The sequence below is a fragment of the Pogona vitticeps genome, chromosome 2 (genome assembly GCF_051106095.1).
Source record: "Pogona vitticeps strain Pit_001003342236 chromosome 2, PviZW2.1, whole genome shotgun sequence".
Taxonomy (NCBI): Eukaryota; Metazoa; Chordata; class Lepidosauria; order Squamata; family Agamidae; genus Pogona; species Pogona vitticeps.
The window spans coordinates 265697783-265718839 of NC_135784.1; the positions used below are offsets into that span (position 1 = coordinate 265697783).

Genomic DNA, 21057 nt, shown 5'->3' on the forward strand with positions numbered 1-21057 from the left:
ACAAGACATTCTGTAGACCTTTGGATGGCCAGGAAGTCAGCTATGCTGGCACAGAGCAATTGCCCGATAGAGTTTTACTGACATTATACCCTATATTGACCAGTATCAATATCCTGTATCAGCCAATGGCAGGAGTACAGGATATACTTGGCTATTGCAAAATGTTGCTGCAACTAATAAGACAGCACATTGAAATGAAATCAATCTCCTTATTTTGTGCAGGATGAAATGTTGGAGGATGTGTTTGTGGTATACAATGGAATCAATTCTGGACTGGTTGTTTGTGCAGTATGTTGGTGTGCATCACTGTAGGTCCGTACATGTCTAAAACCAGGTTTCTTGTGTAGCACACCAGCTCATTCCCCCAACACAATAATACCTCATTTAATACAGAGGACTTAACTTGAGCCAGCGAGGATCAAAGCTCAGTATGAGAATTTGATTTTATCTCTGAAACTTGTGAAGTCATAATTAAGGAAAGGCTACTGATTTGGAGGGCAGGTTTTCCAGGTTGACGGGTGTGGTGACTGCCCACGTCACTCACGCCATTCATATTCATGAGCTGATTTGCATGAGCCTATGAGACGGCTGGAGAGGCGGAGTCAGCAGCTACATGAGGCTTGGCGGGAGAAGGAGGAGTCAGATAGGGCTGGTTAGTCAGAGAGAGAGGGAACAGATACTGAGAGAAATAGAGCTGGTTAGGAAAATAAGTAGAGAAGGTGGTAATAATATAGCAAGAGAAGAAGTGTGTACTGAGAGGACTGTTGATGATTTGCTTATGTATAATGTGTATCTGAGAGACTTCTGTTATTATCCAATCTGCTTCACTTCAATAAATAAGTTGTTTCTGTTCACAAGTGTTCTGACAAACATCATTTATATTGTGGATTGAAGTAATCCACTGGTGGCAGCGAGAAGAGAACGTGACATGAGCCTTTGTGAGGGAAAAACAAGCAGGGGCCACTAGGGCAAAAGCCACGGCAGGTATACTGCAGCTCCACATTCAGTGAGAATCCTTTCAACAGCTTTCATTTTAGAACTCATATGCTGACCACATTCTATGCATGCATTTTAATTTGAACAATGCAGAGTCTTTCACAATATTCTGATTTTGACATTTGAGACCTAATGACCTGGAATATTACAATCTTAAACAGGTGCATATAGTAGCAAAATCATGTATACCATGTAACTGGAAATTTTGTCATGTAAACTGGAACACTGGAGGGATGTGATTGTGTGGGAACTGATTTAGCAAATGCAGCAATGTGTGTATGTGTATATTTTATGTTCCACCTTTCTCACAGAACTGGGATCCAAGCTGGCTCACAACATGATTAGAAAAGAGGTACAAATAAGAAAGCAGTATTATAATAGTACAAAACACTTGAATTGAAAATAGTTTTAAAAGGTCATCCATTAAAATAATGACAATAATTTAAAAGTACAGGACCTACCCATTCAAAGCCCTGTGCTCAGCAGCCAGTCAACTGCATAAAACCCTGTCTGAATAGAAAGGACTTCGCCTGCCATCAGAAGGACGGCAGGGATTTGACTGGTCTAATCTGCCTTAGAACAAGCAATGAATCCCAATTTTTAAAATAAATATTCCAACAGCATTATTTCCTTTCATTTCTTGTATAGAAGCCCTTGAAACATCTGAAATTCCGCTCAAATATGAATATATCTGTCTCTGTCTCTGTCTCTGTCTCTGTCTCTGTCTCTGTCTCTGTCTCTCTCTCTCTCTCTGTGTGTGTGTGTGTGTGTGTGTGTGTGTGTGTGTTTAATTTTGACTCATGATGACCCTTTTCAGGGTTCTCCAGATAGAAGTGGTTTACTCAGAAGTGGTTTACCATTCTGTTCTTCGGTGGAGGGGGGGGAACTTGGAACTGTGCAGTTTACCCAAGGCTACAGAGGCTGGCTTTTCTCCCAGGGAGCACACTGCAGAATTAAAGTCCCAACTTCTGGTTCTGTAGCCAGATACATAAACCACTGAAATATCCAGCCAGCTCATATTTTCTGAATTCACCCTCCTTAGGAATGCTGTACAGTATTATTTATTTATATTTATTTATTTATTCGATTTTTACCCCGCCCCTCTAGACAACGTCTATATACCGAATCTTTTATCAGATAATCAGTTTCTCGTCCAGGTGTCTTAGTTTAATCCCACAAAGATAACTGTGAGTATGTCTACTAAGGATCAATGAGAATTTAATTTTATTAGTGATCTCAGTGTGTTATTTTTGTTGTTGCCTGTATAATTAACTGCATTTCAAAATACAATAATATCCCATGAGAAAAACTTAGAATACAGGGTACCTCCCTAATGAATAATATGCAGTATTTTGATGGCTGCACTAAATGTAATGGTGCATTGACATTTGTTTAAATCTTTATTTCAATCCATTCTAAATAGCATAACAGATTGTGTAACAATAATAGTAAATTTCTTGTTCATAAACTCTTACATCTTCATATATGCACACTCTTTACATTATCTTTTTATCTCTCTCATACAGTCTCTTCCTTGGCTCATTATGGCATTTTTATGCCTACTGTAGTTAGTGCCGCTTAGAATAATGGTGCACTGACATGAAATGGACTAGGCTGAGATGCTATTGCCCAGTTTATGTGTTACAAAATCTGATGGAGCTGCCACCAGTAAACCCACATGAGGAAGCTTGTAGCAGAAACCCAAAATATCTCTTTGGCTCCAATAAATGTCTCTTAGATACTTTGGAAGCAGTGGATATGGTCATAACTGCCAGGATTATTAAGATATTTTGCTGTCTGAGGTAAAGGAAATGATGGTTATATCCCTTTTTGGGGTTCAAAGATGTCACAAGTGATGAAGCAAGACAATGATGAGATACTGTACTGGAAAACCACAATATTAATATTATTTGGATGAATATCCAGTTTGATTCAGATTCAATGCTATAATCCATTTAATTGTGGTTTCACATTATGGCTTCCATGTTTTTATTAGTACTGTTTTGAATAAAGTTATGAATTACCTTGAGCTCCAGCTTTGAGAGGAAGGTGGGAAATAATCAATGGGACTTCAGTTGAGCATGACTGCTCTAAGTCCATTGATTTCAACAGTCTAAGTATGACAGCCTGGATCCAACCCAAAGAAATTTTTCTTCAGATAGTTGAAGAAATAATTTAAACTTGGATCACTGTTCCTTGGAAGCACATTCATTTATTTCAAATGAATGCAAAATCATTTTGGCAAACTAGGACCAAAAACTGACATACATACCTTTATTCAAAGGTAAACATCAGTGGATTCAATGGGCCTTTTAGATAAGTTCATGTAATGTACTTAGATTACTTTAATGTGATTCCTTCCTTCCTTCCTTCCTTCCTTCCTTCCTTCCTTCCTTCCTTCCTTCCTTCCTTCCTTCCTTCCTTCCTTCCTTCCTTCCTTGTATTTAGCAGGTATTTTGTGAAACTCATTAGATATAATAATCAATATTTTGATCTTGAGACTTTTCTGTTACTGACCCTCCTCCTTGTACCTGTAAATATACAGTAGTATCAAAATGTCCAAATATCTGGTGAAATACTTTCACCAACAGAAATAGTTTCATGGAATGGTGTGGGAATATGTATTTCTAAATAAAAGTATTTCACAATGACCTATACCCACCAACAAAAGCAATTAATTAACATCTTAAGAAACTAGATGCTTATAATAGTAGTAATAATATTACTAGTGGGGGTAGAGAAGGTGCTAGTAGCATTATTAGTATTAGTACTGACACATTACAGAGTCATGTATGCAGACAATAGCAGGCTTACAAAGCATCAAAAGGATTAAAAACGCTAATGACGACCAGGAAAGTTCTATACAAGTTCGGTGCAGCACTTTCAAGGACCACTTCTTCCTATACAAGCCTGTCCAGGCTCTGAAATCTCTGAGGATCAATTTCCTCTCATTCCTACCCCTCAGAGACACATTAACTGATGACACAAGAGAAGGTGTCTCCCAGGCAGATGAGGAGCTACTGACCAGTCATTGGGGAAAGAGTTGCTTTAACCATTTGGGTGCTACCATTTTCTTAGGGAAATCTCAGTACTTAGAAACAGTTCATTTGGGTGTATAACATTCCTTGAATCCCACAGGGTGTCATGGCACTCTGACCTGAGGATTCTGGACATCATTAAAAAAAGTTATTTTTCCAATCTCTGGGGCATGTTTTAAATTGATGGTTTAATGTATTTAATTCTTTCTTTATTTTAAAACGGGCTATCTATATTTTTCTTAATCTTTTATCTTGTTTTGTGTTGAATTGCATTAGACTTTTATTTGAAGTTATTATTTGCCTCCTTTGATTCCTGTCTTTGGGAGAAAAGCAGGATATGAACCCAGTAGATAAGCAGCTGAACAAGCGCAGAATGCTTTTAGAGAGAACAGACAGTAATGCATCTGCAGTCCTATGGGCTCTTGCAATCAATGGGACTCCTTTCTGATTAAACTTGCATACAACATTTCCTCTAATTTTCTGCTTACATGGGGGAGGGGGGCTCCACCCCACATGCATGGAATTCCGGCTGTGACCGGAAGCAAATGGGCAGCAACTCTGGCTTGGCTGTGGAGCCCCAGTTCAGCACTGTGTGGCATGTTGCATGCATGGGATGATATGACAAATGTTTCATGCACTGAACTCTTGTTTCAGTTGAGGTGAAAGACAAAGGAATGATTTGTTCTAAAAAGAAAAAAAACAGATACTGTAGTTATTTGTCTGTACGCATGCATGGGTAAGGTATTTGGGCCATATTTGATTCTTCCTGTTTTCAGATAAATTCTGCCTTGTTTGATGTGATGCGCTCTTGTATTAGATAAAGAAGAGCATGCATGTGGGCAGTCGTTTTCATTTCTGAGTGAGAACACAATATAATGAAAAGAATGGTGAAGTACAATTTCAGCCCACATGCTATACACACACTTCTGTTTGGAATAAACATTCAGCAAGTGATATTTAAGATACTCAAATTTAAAGCCTTTCTAGAAAATTCTGATTATCAGCTTCTATCAACTGTTGCTTGTGATCAGCAAATGCCTTTTGAATCACCCTGTGTTATTTCAGATTGGATCACTTGAGAATCATTATCTGTTCAGACATAAGAGCCATCCTAGAAGGTATCGAAGAAGTGCTACTCACTTGACTAAAAGGCTCTCTGATGATCATCGAGTAAGTATTGCCTTTATTGTTCCAAGTCGGCTGCAATCCCAAACACACAAGAAATTTGGCCTATTAGACACATAGGGCTTTCCTTCTGAGCAAACACAGATGGGATTTTTCTGCCTGCCAATAAGAAAGAATGGCCAGTCCAAATGTCAGAAGCCAACATGGTCCAATCTTCCAACAAATGACATGTTCATGTTTCAGGGAGAAAGTTTCTAGCTTGTCCTTTCCTTCCTTCGACATAATTTGTAACTGTGTGCCGTCAAGTTGATTCTAACTTATGGCAACCCATTCTAGCATTTTCTACGAATACACAAAAGTGGTTTATCATTCCCTTCTTCTGGGGGCTAGCCTGGGACTATGCAGCTTGCTCAAAACCACACAAGCTGGTTCTCTTGCCGGGAGACACCGTTGGGGAACCAGACTCCCAACCTCTGGCTCCATAGCCAGATACTAAACCACTAAACTATCCAGCCAAGGTTGGGAAAAGTTAATAGGTGTGTGGATAAAATCCTCTTAAGGAAACATGGAGTATAATGCTCTAGAGGCATAGCACACAATGCTGTTGTGTGAGCCAGAGACCACCCCATTGAAAACAATGGTGTTTCCATGTATGCAAAGGAATGGTGAATGCCTATCTTCTTGTGCAAATGCTGGGAAAGAACAACTAAGGATTGTGCACAGAGTAAAAACAAAGAACATTCTGCCCTTGGACTACAACTCCCAGAGTCCCTGAGCCAACATATCCATTTGCTAAGGGCTTCAGGAGGAAAGTAACTTCTTCAAGCTCTGGTTAGATTTATATCCCATTTTGAAGAGTTCTAACTATAGTACAGGGTCCTCTGTCCTCATTTGTATCCTGAGAGATGGCGCAAAGGCGAGGGTCAACCAGGGAGCTTCATGGCTGGGTATGGATTTGAACTGGGATCTCCCTGGTCCTGGTCCACCCCATCATACCATATTGATACTATGGCCAGAACCTTGTATTTAGACTGGCATAAATCCAGGTCTATAAATCTCAGCACAAATTGCAGCTGGTTAAGACGGTGCTTGCATTTCTTGCCGCATACCAGTCACAAACTCACATGACTTGATGTGTGACAAAAAAAAGAGACAAACTTCCATTTCTTAATCAGTGGATGTTCACTTCTAAAATTTACACCATTGGATTTATGCTGGTATACATAAGTAAAATAACGATTCTGGCCGCTGTGTTTAAAAAGTGCGATATATGCAAATACTCTGTTCTAGAGTTTGCTTTTAAATAGATGATCACAAGGGACAGCTCATCGTTCAAGACAGAGGGTACACCATGAAACTTTCAGGGGGATCATCCTCTGCCTTAGTCACAAACTGCCTTTGTCCATTATCCCCCCAGTATGGAACCTGAAGTAGCACAATTATGAAGGAGCTCAATATCACCTTGGTTCCTTTGTTTATTTGTCAGTGTCTTGGCTATATAGTAAAAACTGAATAAAATCTTGTTGGGTTTTTCTCCTATGTAAAACTTCAGCTTAAAAAAATGTGTCTTATTTAATATTTTGTCTGAAATAAGAAGATTGTAGCAGATCAGATACCTTATAAAACCCATTTATGTTGTGGCATATATTTAGAGAGACGCTTGGTTATTTTTTAAAATGACGCAAGTGACATTTAGACAATTTCTTCCATTTGCATTGATGTTGCATTTATTATTCAAATTAGTGCTTGACAGAATGAGCTGTAATTTGGAAATTTAGAAGCTGACAAATATTTCTCTAATCCCCTGCCCTTGTACTAGAGCCTCCATTTCCCACATCTACGTAAGGTCAAGAGCAGCCTACTACAAATGAGTCAGCTGGGGGTAAAAATAAGAATATGCAGAGGGAAAAAGAAAAATCTCTGCTCTTTAGTCTCCTAGGTGAATCCCCATTGATTTAAGAGAATGGCCTGTATCCTCTCGGGTTTTCCCATGCACCGAGCTGGAATCACAGAAGCATCCATGATTACTTGGTGAGATGCCGTGCATAGCAGTCGCTCTGTGCACAGTAAAGCCCAAGAGGATGCTTCATCAACATTACTGAAAATAATTTCAGAATTAATGTAGACATCTTGCAACAAAAATAAGCAAAAGGGTATCTGCACCTCACATATACAGCAGTTCAATACCAGTTTAAGTGCCATGGCTTCCTCCTGCTAAACTACTGAGATCTGTTGCTTGTGGAAGTGCTTGGCAGTCTTTGCTAAAGAGCTCTAGTAATATAATTTGGGGAGGTGTGCTAATGCTGACAGCTCTTTATCCAAAAATGTCATTTTATCGACACTTCTGCACTCATTCAGGAATCTATGGGTATAGGAAATTTATTTTCACCAGTACAAATAACTAGTTTCTCATCTGTTTATAATCACATAGGAGTAAGTTGCTTCATGTCTAGTGCTTACTTTATTGATCCAAAGAATTTTGCGGACCTCCTCCTCTTCTGTTTCAGCAAAAAGTTAACCAACTGTGTTTCCTTGCAGGGTGCTTAATTTCATGCCCTGACATAAGGGCCAGTCAATGTTCTGTTTTCACACAGTATCCTCAGTCCTTACCAGATGGTTTTGGAACTTCCTTCTCATCACTTTGTGCCAGTGGTTGCCAAACGTGGGTCCCCAGATGTGTCTGGACAAAAACTCCCAGAAGCCATCACCACCGGGCTAGGATTTCTGGGAACTGTAGTTCAAGAACATCTGGGGACCTAAGGTTAAGAACAATAGGCTAATGCTTCCTCTAGAGTAGTGGTTCTTAACCTTTGTTACTCAGATGTTTTTGAACTGCAACTCCCAGAAACCCCTGCCAGCACAGCTGCTGGTGAAGGCTTCTGGGAGTTGCAGTCCAAAAACACCTGAGTAAACCAAGGTTAAGAACCAGTGCTCTAGAGTTTTGTTTTATTCGACATTCCCTAAACTTGCTGATCCTGTCATACCATCCTAAACACACCTGGTCTCTTCTGATTTCAGATACTAAGCAGGTACAGGCCTGGTTTAAACTTGGATGGGGATAGTAGGCCTCTCATGGTAGGACTAGGAAAGTATCCTTGAAACCCTGGAGAGCTACAGCCACTCAGAGTTGCTGATATGGGGCTAAAGAGACTGTTGCTTTGACTTCTGTGAAATAACATTTCCTACAGTATATACTTATATGCCGCTCTTGTATGTGGATGATGAATTTAGCTAAACCAAGACCTATGCTTTGACTATGAATTTGTTAACAGTCTATACAATGTCATCTATATGTCTACTGCTACAAATTGTAGCATCCAGTAGTCCAATCTCCTTCCAGCAAATGTTAACACACTTATTGACAATATCACAATCATGTTGAAATTTCTACACTGTGGGCTGCTCACGGAAAAGCCTGACACTTTTATTTTAAAAATGCTGCAATATTCAATATTACTAAGGGGTTGATGAGGGAATGTAGAAATAATATGGAAATCAAGAAATGATTTGAGCTGCAATCTGAACATGCATGCTAGGAAGAAACACCCACCAAACACGTAAGTCAAACATATACAAGACTGCGCTATTAGTTCAGTTATTGCTGCTGTTTGAAATCAACAGAAAAATTTACCCAAAGGATTGGTAGGAATTATTATGATAAGATATTAATTTGTTGCCCCTGTGCTATGCTTCTGTGAAAATTGCACCCATATCTGCTATTCACCCTAGAAGAGAAGATGTTCCTCATGTTCTAAAGTCCTGGTCTAGACATCCCCTTCAGTGCAAAAAAAGTGGAAAAAGAAGACACACTGAAAGCATTCACACATTGTTATGAATGGTCTTTGAAGGGCTTTGCCCTAAAAGATGGGGATATAAATTTTGGTTCATAATAAATAAGCCATCAGTCAGGTTTTACTCTAGGATAATTGCAGCTACACCAGAGGACCTATCTTCCAGGAAGGCCTGGAGAGTCTCACTTATCCTTTTCTTAACATTAACATCTGAATGTTGGGTGATTATAACTTGATTTATAAGAATTATTTCAATTATTTAATATCCTAAAGTAAATAATAACCCTACACCAAGACAAAATAACATAACCCTGACAACATAATGGGAATGCTCTTCCACTAAGCAGGACATCTCAAATATTCCCACAGTCATTAGTGTATTTATTATATTACTAGTTAGGACCCAATAATAGCAATTTTCGAAATGTGAATAGTTTGCAATCAAATGCAATGATGGCACCACATGGAGGAACATATGGACTGTGAATAATAATGCTGCTTGCTGCTGTTATAGTGTACTGTACTATCATTATAGTGCACAGTTCCCAAACTCATGGCTATAATTGCTTTTTTTAGTTCAAGCAAATAAGGTGTTGTTCAAGGACTGAAGGAAACAGTTGTAAAATGTGTGTATCTATGAATGAGCCATTTCTTTGACAAGAGTTTGACTAATTAACAGAGCTTGGAAAAAGACTACAACTCCCAGAATCCCTCAGCCAGTATAGCCAGTGGCCTTTTAATGCTGCCTGGGGAATATGTATTTGTAGTCTCTAACAGTAACAGCAACAAAAGAGCAGGCTGATAAGAAGTAGTGTGTATCTCAAACAATGTCAAGACAATCACTTCTATCATCCATACTATGTTACTGGTGGACGAACATTGTGACTGATAACATCTGGAGGGGGACCACACTGGGGAAAAGTGCTCCAACTTTAAGCAGTTGCTTTCCACAAATAACTTCTGTAGGGAAAGGAGGCAACAGGACCAGACAGTTGGCCTCACCCTGGTACTTTGGCATGACTTTCTAAGGAGGGGGTCAGGACCACGTATGACCTTGCAAAGTGGCAGCATTGCTATTCTCTGTCCCCTTTTCCATGTGTATGAATGACTGATGGAGAACAGCAGGCTGTGAGGCTCATCCAGGAGTGCTTCATGATTGAACAGGAGATGTCTCACCCCAAAATTTGGGTGTGTGTGTGTCCCCTGGCTCTGATCAAGGGCTGTTTCAGATACAACCTATCTCACAGAAAAGTTGTACGGCTGATAATGGTGTTTCGAGCTGTTTAGGGAAGAGATGATGTAACAAACACAATAAATAATGTTTAGTCTGCGAGAATTAAAAGCAAGAAACCCCTGGCGTCTTTATATACTTATGCTGTTGGTAAAAATGTTTCAGGTCTCTTGGGCAGAACAACAGTATGAAAAGAAACGAAGTAAACGTTCAATAATCAGAGATTCAGCTGAAAATCTTTTCAATGACCCCATGTGGAATCAGCAGTGGTATCTGGTAAGAGTTCGCATTTCTGAGTAGATTATGTTCAAGTGTTATTTCCAAAGTGGTCTACTACCTATAACCACACATAGTTCAAAAAACTCTTAATACATAGATCCCAGGAATTACAGGCCTTTTGAAAAAAAGCATTTTTTGTTTTGTTTTAAGATGGAAATAGTTCCATGGGTGCTGGGTTTCTTATGGTTTAGCATTGTGGGCTAAACCGCAGAAACCTGTGCTGCGGAGTCAGAAGACCAGCAGTTGTAAGATCAAATCCATGAGATGGAGTGAGCTCCTGTCGCTTTGTCCCAGCTCCTCGCCAACCTAACAGTTTGAAAGCATATAAATGCGAGTAGATAAATAGGTACCACCTTGGTGGGAAGGTAAAACAGCGATCTCTAGTCATGCTGGCCACGTGGCAAAGGAAACTGTATTTGGACAAGGGCTGGCTCTACGGCTTGAAAACAGGATGAGCACCGCCCCCTAGAGTTGGACACGACAGGACTAAAAATGTCAAGGGGAACCTTTACCTTTAGGAAAGCAAGGTTGGGGGATCTTGGGCCCTCTGGAGATCTATGTCTGTGAGTCTCACCATGGGAAAAAGATTACTTTATAATTATTGCACGACTGCTGTCTTTTATTTTTCCTAGCAAGATACAAGAATGACTCCGTCTCTACCCAAATTGGACCTGCATGTGCTCCCAGTGTGGCAGAAGGGGATTACTGGGAAAGGGGTTGTCCTCACCGTGCTTGATGATGGCTTGGAGTGGAATCATACAGACATTTACCCCAACTATGTGAGTTCAATATTTCAGCAGCAATCAATCAGTTGTCATTTCCCATAACAGTGGATAGAATTATTGGTGCTTAAATGTCAGAATACTCAGTTCTGATCCCCGTTCAGCAGTCAGGCTCAATGGGTGTTATCGAAGTGGGGATCTGACAGCCTAGCCTCACAACTCAGCTGTTGTGAGAATAAAAACAAGACAACCCCAAAAAGTCCTCAGGTAGATTTTTAAAAATACAGAGCAATAAAACATGACATGTTTTATGCATTTCATGAAAACAGATCAGTGTTAGGGGGAAAAAAATCCAGATTGCTTACAATATTTATATTAAAAACATATTACAATTTATGTAATTACAGTATATCACAGAAGTGAGTACATCCCCTCATATTTCATAAATATTTTAGTATATCTTTTCATGTGGCAACACTAAAGAAATGACACCAGGGAGGTAACTCCTGGCTATTTGGGTCCAATTTGGACATTGTCACTTAGGGGTGAACTCACTTTTGTTGCTAGAGGTTTAGACATTAATGGCTGTGTGTTGCGTTATTTTGAGGGGACAGTTCATTTACACTGTTATACAAGCTGTATACTCACTGCTTTACATTGTAGCCAAGTGTCATTTCTTCAGTGTTGTCACATGAAAAGATATATTGATATATTTATGAAATTTAAGAGGGTACACTCACTTCTGTGAGTTGGATGAGATGGTTGGACAGTGTCACCGAAGCTACCAACATGAATTTCACCAAACTCCGGGAGGCAGTGGAAGACAGGAGGGCCTGGGGTGCTCTGGTCCATGGGATCACGAAGAGTCAGACACAACTTAATGACTAAACAACAACTCACGCCTGTGCTATACTGTATTTTAACAGAAGACTCCGTTATTGATAGCTACTATTCATTGCAGCAAAATATCGCCTATAATGTGTGCTGCTTATATACTGCCCTTTAATGCTAGAGCATTCTCTTGGTTATTTACAACATAATTGTGCAAGGAACACTTTCAGTGAGCTGGGCATTCCTTTTATGGACTTCAGAAGTATGGAAGTCTGAATCAACCTTGAGCTGGCTACCTGAGACTGTCAGGATCAAACTCAAGTCATGAGCAGATTCTCGACTGCAGTACTGCAGTTTAACCACCATGCCATACGGCTCCTATAAGAGACAGTATGTTTTTGAACAACAATTATATTAATATCTTCCTCATGGGGTTCCCATTGATATTTGATTGGCTATTTTGGGTACAGAATGTTGATGAAGACAGTATTCTGTTCTGATCTGGAAGGGCTCTCATATTCATGTCTCTGTTGCCTCAACAGTTTGATTGTGGGTTTCGGAAGAGGCCTCTCTGTATCTTCATTTCATCTCTTCTTTTGTTTGTTTCCATTTAGGATCCTGAGGCAAGTTATGATTTCAATGACAACGATCATGATCCATTTCCCAGATATGACCCAACAAATGAAAACAAGTAAGTGACCTCTTGCTGTTATTAAGGTATATGACAACTGTTTCTAGAAATAAGCCCTCAAAGGGCTTAGTGGTTTTAGTGACACTCATCATAGCCATATTCATTAGTTATAACTGTGTTGGTCTTCTCCACACAAGATGGAGGGAGAATGATAGCCTCATTCTGCTCATCATTGCTTTAATCACAGTACAAGCAACTGTCTGAAGAGCAAGAAGCTCTACATGTGTAGATCAGGGTTTCCCAAACTATTTCCAGTCTATAACACCCAAGTAACCTGTGACCCTGCACCATACTTGCAAAAAAGCCCAAAAAATAGGCATTTTAAATGGAACAAACTATTGTGAGAAGACAAACTTCCCTGGAAAACACAACAATACCAGAAGAGCAATGCAGAACTTGAGACAGATTCAATAGAGAAACCACAGTCTTTATTTTACAAGACTGAAGCAGGGATTTTTCTACAGGAGTAAGGTTTTTGGGGGTGAGGGAGGGAGCATTAATTCATAGCCCCCCTCCAAAGCAGGAGCAATTTGACAGCACATAACACCACCACCAAATATCTACTGCCTGATGGGAGGGTCCTCTCCCCTCTGCTTGGCTGGGCTTGCAATTTCCCTCCCACCTGCTCCCATTTTGCTCCCCCCCCCCCCAGCTTTTTCTAGCCTCGCTTCCCAACCCTGCTTGGGATAGATTCACCAACAAGAACCCCAAGCAAATCTGGGTAGGGCATACCAGATCGTGGGTGTTGCAACGCACAGATTGTGAACCTGGAGTGCAGGCTTTCCATGTTCAATGAAACAAAAAGATATGGGCTCCTGGTTTATACTTCTTCAAATAGCCACTTTCACATGTCTACAGTAATGATAGAAAGGTGAGGTTTGCAGAGTCCCATCACTGTGTGTGGAGTGCATCAGTTTTTGTAGCATCTAAATAGGCTTATATCTTGCTGTCTAAACAGACCAGAGGGATAAGAAGGGGCTATATTAACCCAGGCTATGAGGTTTTCAACCACATAAAGGTGTTCTTCTGGGCACTATTCTTCACCAACAAATTACTGAGAAAAGCAGCAAGTTCACACCACAATATGAATGTTAACAACATGTCATGCAGAGGGTCCCTTATCAGATCTTCTGTTTATTTTTAGAACATGAAAGTTGCAGCCATGTCATGAGGTCTGAGGAATTTACAGAATTTATGCAAGTTTTTGGAAGTACCCCTGCTCTCTGTGTGTAGAACATAGTGGTTGTCAGACAGAGGCTGATCTGTGTTGAGATAAAAAGGGATGGGCTAGTGGTTTTCCATACCCTTCTAACTCTGTGGCCCAAACCCTGTTGCTTCGTTATCCCTGTAGAAGGCAAACAGCATGACTTGCTCTGTGCTCTCACAGGCAACTAATGACTCCCCACTTGGATTTTCTGGCTTGAATGTGTACTTGGAAATCCAGCGGATTAGCTAACTGCCCACAAGAACACACAATCAGTAGCACTGTTTGCCTTCTGCAGGGATAAATAAGCAACAGGATTTGGGTTTACAATTCTGACTTTGTCAAATAATTTCAGAGCATCAGAATATCCTGTTTTCCACCAAGTGCTGTACTGAATTCAGTTTGGCATGGTATTAAGATTTTTTGATTAAAAGAAGCTCTGAACCGTACTGAGCCAATTATCTGTTACAGATAAATTGGGACTGGATCAGGGAATTCCTTAGAGGTTGATTGTCTGTGATTGTCATAGCAGAAGCGTTTCTTGCCTCCTGTAATTTACAAACATAATGCAATTTCAGTTTTAATGGGGGCTCATCTTTAATGTATAATTTGGCCCTCAAAGAGCAGTTATTCCTACCATTTGCTGGAAAGAGTAAATGACTTTTAAATCATTAATGTCTACAGTTCTATGCACAGTTACTGAGGAGAAGAGATTGGAAAGTAACTTGTAAGAAGACTGAGTGTAATGATGGAGTGTCATGCTATGATTGATCAGTTATGGATGGCTTCAGCATGTCCATATATTATTCTTCCTAAAAGTTCTGCCTGGAAGTAAACTTTCTAAAGACAATGGTTGAATTCCAAAATGTTTAGTGTAGTGCTGATCCTAGAGTAGGCCCATTGGATCAATGGCACTTACAAATGAGTTTACTCACCAAATAATGCCTATTGATTCAACTATCCTACTCTGCCTGTGGCTTCCTATGCTAAGCAAAATGATTTCAGCCAGTAAGAATTTACTTCTGAGAGCCAAACTATATCTTACAGATAGCCTGTAGTTAGAAGAGGTAATTCTTTAAGTGCTGGAAAACATTTGATTGTCACAGCAGGGTTGGACACCTCCCATAATTTAGTTCACTTTGTTTAGTGCTTGACTATCAGGAAGTAACTGCAAGCTTCTCCTCCACTTTTTCTTTTCTTTTCTAGCAAAGGATAGGCATATAAAAATACAGCATGGAATAATGCTGTAAATATTATACATGCCCTTTCTATCTTCCTTTGTAGAGCAACATGACAACAATGCATTGAATCTACTTTTCTTGAAAATAATGAAATGAATTATGTGCCATCAAGACCATTTTGACTTATAGTGACCCTTCCCAGTGTTTTCTAGGTATAGAGTACTCAGAAGTAGGAACATCTACTCCCACCAAGCTCTACCTGTGTCTCTCATGCGAGCCAGGAGGTGAGGCTGAGGAGCTTGACGCCGAGGGAGGCTCGGAAGGAAAAAACCAGAAACTGGGCCTTCTTGGCGGTGGCTCCTTGCCTCTGGAACAATCTGCCTCCAGAGATTCGCGCAGCCCCCTCACTGGGTATTTTTAAAAACCAACTAAAAACATGGATGTTCAGGCAGGCCTTCCCCTCCAGTTAAGATCTGATTTTTTTCCCCTTTTTTCTTTTGTGGTTTTTCTTTCTTTCTTTTTCTTTCCCATCTTGAAGCATTGTATATTTAATGTAATAACTCTTCTTTTTATTATTTTTTGTTATATTACGTGTCTGTAAGCCACCTAGAGTGGTCGCAACGACAAGATAGGCGGGATATAAATAAATAAATAGATAGATAGATAGATAGATAGATAGATAGATAGATAGATAGATAGATAGATAGATAGATAGATAAATAAATAAATAAATAAATAAATAAATAAATAAATAAATAAATAAATAAATAAATAAATAAATAAATAAATAAATAAATAAATAGCCCAGTCCCTTCTTCTGGTGGTGCTCTGAGACTGTGCAGTCTCGGGCACCACCAGAGCCTTGCTCAAGGCTCTACATAATAATTCCTCTCCCAGGAAATATGGTGGCAAATATCTTACCCCTTTGACATCCTCAAGGGTCCATAAACTGAACTGATTATTGATTTTGATTTGCTGTCCAGGTTTCCTTCTGTTTTGGACATCCTGGTTTTTTTTCCCCCCTCTTTATTTATGTCCTTTTTGGACATTTGTTTTGCTGTGTTTTAACTGTTGTTAGCCACCCAAAGTAGTGGGTGGCTAACACCCACTAGATGATCGGGATAGAAATGTAAGAAACAAACAAACAAAATCAAACTCCCAACCTCTGGCTCTTTAACCAAATACTCACTGAACTAAGGAGGTGACTAATTGTCTCTCTGGAACCCATCCACTCAAGCAAGTACAACTTGCCCAATGATATTCTTGTAGGCTGAGCTTTCAGCGCCTTGAGAAAGCCAGTAAAAGGAAAAGAGAAGGAGCTATTTTCAAAAGTGGACTCCGGAACAATTGGCTGTTCCAAGCAAATTCGGGTGTCACTATCCTTAATGACAAAATAAGAGACTTACACTAGGGTTCAATACCACCTGTCAGGCAAAATGATATTTAATTCACTATGTGGATGCTGTTACAGCAAAAATCATATCATCAGAGTGCAAGTTTTTCAAAGGATAAATGTTACCAGGCTTTTGAAAATACATCGCTCTGTTAGCTGCAGTAGTTATCAGCAATGAGAGACTATTATCCTCTGATTCAAATGGCATTCGTTCTGAACTCTACTATCTTGGCAATAACATCTATTCTTTATTAATATGTAAATAGAATTCATACTGGCAGCATTCAGCAGCTCCATTCCATACAAAGCTTTAAAAGGCAGCTTTCCACAAGGGAAGCATATTTTTTAATGCAGTAAAGGTAAGAGATCATAGAAAACATCAAAGGAAACCTTTTGCCATTTATCATAGTAGTAAGGATGCTGTGTATGTGTAAATACTGTCATTGTCTTACAAGAGACCCTGGTATCTGCATATCAGAGATACTGAAAATTTTCTTTGATAGTATTTTTTTTTTGTTCTCTTGCAAAAACAGGTATGTCTTTGAAATTAAGCAATTATATCCATGGTAAAACTTCATTTACCAAGAAACTGAATGAGAATATCAGTACATGTTGTGCTCACATTGTGGTCTGATCAATGGTTGGTTGCCTCATATGAGTTTGAAGTTTTGTGATGAATAATCTTGACACAATAATACTGGTAGATAATCTATATGGTGATTTTATTGCAGACATGGAACACGGTGTGCAGGAGAGATTGCCATGCAAGCGAACAACATAAAATGTGGAGTTGGAGTTGCATACAATTCAAAAGTTGGGGGTAAGCTAAAACTTTATTTTAGTAGAATCCCCTCTCCATCAGAGTCATCTTGGAGGGTGTACTGAACAAAGCATTAGTGATTTGAGGATCTTGGGTAGAGGTACCCATTATTGCAAGCCTTTTATTTATTGCAAAATAATGAGCAGGATCCTGTTGCATAGCTCACTGGTACAACAAGAGTGACATCACAACCAGCAGCACATTACTGCTAATGAAAGAGTTCCTGCTTCAGTTTTGGGTTGTGCATGAATCTTGTGCAATGAAGGAAAGTTACACACAATGGAAAATCAAAGCAGGGACTCTTCCCCTGCAAGTGACATCACTCCCATTGCATTGACAGAGCCATGCATCTGCATTTGGCCAGTGCCCTGCCGAAAGCCAGCCTAGAATTTTTTTGGAAAAGACTATAATGCTGGGAAAAGTTGAATGCAACAGGCAAAGAGGAAGACCAAATAAGAGATATGTCACAATGAGTGCCCTTTCAGCTTCAGGCTGAAAGATGGATTGATTCAACAAAGAAAGCCACAGCCTTAAGCGCTGTTGACTATAGGATTTTTTTGGAGGTCACTATAGATTCCCTGTAAGTCAGAAGTGACTTGGCAGTATGTAACAACATCAACAAGAACAACAATACATATGTGCTTGAGTGAAAGGCATGGAATACACTAGACAGCTTTTTGGTTTGGGTTTTTAAATAGAATGATAGGTGTGTATCTTAAACACCACCTCATAAATAATCTAGCCTGTTGCAGAGGATTTTGAAATATAACCGTTTTAGTACTAAGAGGAAGAACTTGCTACTCTTCTAAAAAAATTAATGAAAATGAGACCCCTGCAAAGAACAACATGCTGAATGCCTTCCCATCTCCACTATGTGGATGATGAGCTATCAGTTTCCCATCAGATCTTATCATCCTACTCCACATCTTTATGGACAACAAAATGAGGCAACTGGTTTTTAAATTAGTGACCATGGGTTGCTACTGAGTATCCTTATCAAAAATACTGGAAAACTGAATCCATGCAGTGCATTTTCAGACCCTTCTAGCATGAAACGTAGGACAAAGCCTTTCTATTTGCATCACAACAAGCCGTGCATTATAATGCTAATGCAGAGAAAACACAAAATAATTTCTGTTTGCCTCTCCCATTCCCCACTTCCCTCCCTCTCTCCCTCTCTCTCATATGAAGGTATACGGATGCTGGATGGAATAGTCACTGATGCCATAGAAGCAAGTTCAATTGGTTTCAGTCCAGATCATGTGGATATTTATAGTGCCAGCTGGGGCCCAAATGATGATGGGAAAACTGTGGAGGGACCGGGCAGATTGGCCCAAAAGGCTTTCGAATATGGCATCAAAAAGGTGAGCAGAGCCACTGTGGAAACCTTTGAAAACTCTTCATTTGTGCCAGAAGACAGAAAAATATGAGTCCTTTCCATTGTCTGGGGGGGGGGAATGTGTTTTCTGCTTTTTCTGTCGCAAAGCCATTTTACAGAAACCGTCTTAGAAAAAAGAAAAAAAAGACATAACTACTTTAGGGACCAGGGGAAAGAAACCAGCGCAGACCTTTTAGAAGAGGCTCAACACGTAGATTACACTAGTTTCAGTTGTTTTTCATGCTGGTTCTTTCTCACACCGTTCTTTCTGATTCAGCTTCCTTCTTTGTCAATTTGTTTGGTTTTGAATGCTAATGAGTTTTCTATGCAAAGCACTCCTATAAAATATTAATGTATTTTTTTTCTGCTTCATAAATATTGCATTTGTCTCTCTTTGCAAGCCAAGATAGGAAGCATTATTTCATAAGCCCAGGCATAATTCAATCTAGTTGTAATTAAGTTGATGGGAACACATGCTGAGCAAAGCACCCTGCAAGTTGGCCTTTTAAATCAAGTGGGCTTTTATTGGCAACTTGAAAAAAAATACATACCCAGCTATGATAGAGACACACAGTACTCTGTTTCTTTGGTTAAAAAAAGCCATGGACAGTTAGTTGATCAGTGATGAGAGTGATGATCAGATCATTCTTCCTCCAAGATGGAAGTGGTGAGTGAAAACATAACATTCAGAAAGAGAGGAGAGATTTGTAGTTCTTCACATGTTGCTGGACTGCATCTCCTTATCATCCCTCACCACCAGTCATGCACAGTAAGGCTAACAGGAGAAAACGTCTAGCAGCTTCAACTATAAGTACTCCATCACTCTCCTAATGCTAAGAAAAACTAGTGTTTCAAGTCTGCCCTGTGCTTCCTTTTCTCAGTGACTGACATCCCCAGAAAGTTCTTCTCCTCTTTTTCCATTCATTGACCCTCAGATTTAATCAAGATACATCCCATTTAGTCCTTCCATTCCATTCTCCTCCATATTCTCCAGGCAGATCAGTCACTTGGTAACTGCAAGCAGACAGTTACTGAAAGATCAGGCTCAAGACATTTTGCTCCCTGAGACAGAACAGAAAAACCTTGTTTCATCCCCAACAACAACAACACTTGCCAATATCAAGCCAAGGTGCACAGCACCCAAAGCCGGCTAAGTTATTTTGGCACGAGGCAGAGACATCTAGATGCTGTAATGAAATCTTTTTGAATCGTCCTCCTAAACTCAAAGGGAAAAAAATGATAAACAAAAGAGGGGGGATAATCAAAAACTCTTCAGTATATGGTGCTATTGCCCCTTGATCGTGAATTAATTAATTGAAACACACTTTAGTATAACCTTTCCAATCATGATGCCTTCCAGATATGTTGGACTTTCAAGTCCTTCAGTTGTCCTGGCTGGGAACTGTACTCCATTTGGAAGGTGCCGTATTAGAAGAAATATCCTTAGCAACACATGTTGTAGCTGGTGCATCACTAACCAGAACATACTGTTTGCAAGTGGAATCAGGTATTCCCATGTGTATTTATTTCATTTGTACTCCACCTTTCTCCATGTACAGGGACTCCAGGCCACTTGCTAGCAAAGTTGCCTAGATCTTGTGACTGCTTTTGAAACAGAAAGATTATCAAGTGTTCGTAGCAATCCTTGGAAGTCAGGATGGACGTAAACCAGCAGTTCCACATCTTGGATCCCCAAATCATGCTGGACAAAAGCTTCCATATTCACTGGCCACTGGCCATTTTGGCAAGGCTTCTGGGAGCCCTATTTGGGAGCCATTAAACAAAACCCTATCAGTGCCCTATCGCCATCTTCCTTCTCCTAAGAAAACAAGTCTTATTTGGTGGAAAGGTATTATAGACAACAACTCCCATATTCCCTGACAATTGATCACACTGGCTGGGGTCTACGGGATATGAAGTTCATCAATATTTGAGAACTCCCATCTGGAGTTCTTGACTTGAACACAAGTTCCTTACTACCCTCTTGCTACATCCAAGCCAAGAAAGTCCTGCTTTGGAGAAAGGTGCTTAAGGCGATAGTTCTCATAATCTCTGGCCACTAACCATGCTGTCTGGGAGGGTTGTGGGAGCTGTAGTCCCCCCCCCCCAAATTAGAAGGCACTAAGGTGGTCTGTCTCTGTTTTGCCCTGTGACCCAAGGTTTCCAAAGCATATAAACTCCTGAGTATAAGACTGAAAATCATAATCTGGAATCATCAACCATTAGATGTTGCTTCCTATGTAAAGCAAACTGGAGAGGATTATTACTTTCAAAGATCTCAACAACAGATATGTCATTAAACTGGGGAAATAACACACAAATAGTCTAAGCTAATCAGGTACAAATTGATAAAAATGGAGAGAGATCCACTTCCTTC

At 39.8% G+C, this 21057-nt stretch overlaps 1 protein-coding gene across 1 annotated transcript in view; it reads left to right on the top strand.

Annotated features, from left to right (window-relative positions):
* Positions 1-21057, top strand: part of PCSK1 (proprotein convertase subtilisin/kexin type 1) — a 48232-nt gene that overhangs the window by 2219 nt on the left and 24956 nt on the right. Inside the window, exons 2-7 of the mRNA XM_020793237.3 lie at positions 5100-5204; positions 10347-10457; positions 11093-11239; positions 12628-12704; positions 17214-17302; positions 18494-18666. Coding sequence (XP_020648896.2) covers positions 5100-5204; positions 10347-10457; positions 11093-11239; positions 12628-12704; positions 17214-17302; positions 18494-18666 — 702 coding nt within the window. The remainder of the gene's footprint in view (positions 1-5099; positions 5205-10346; positions 10458-11092; positions 11240-12627; positions 12705-17213; positions 17303-18493; positions 18667-21057) is intronic.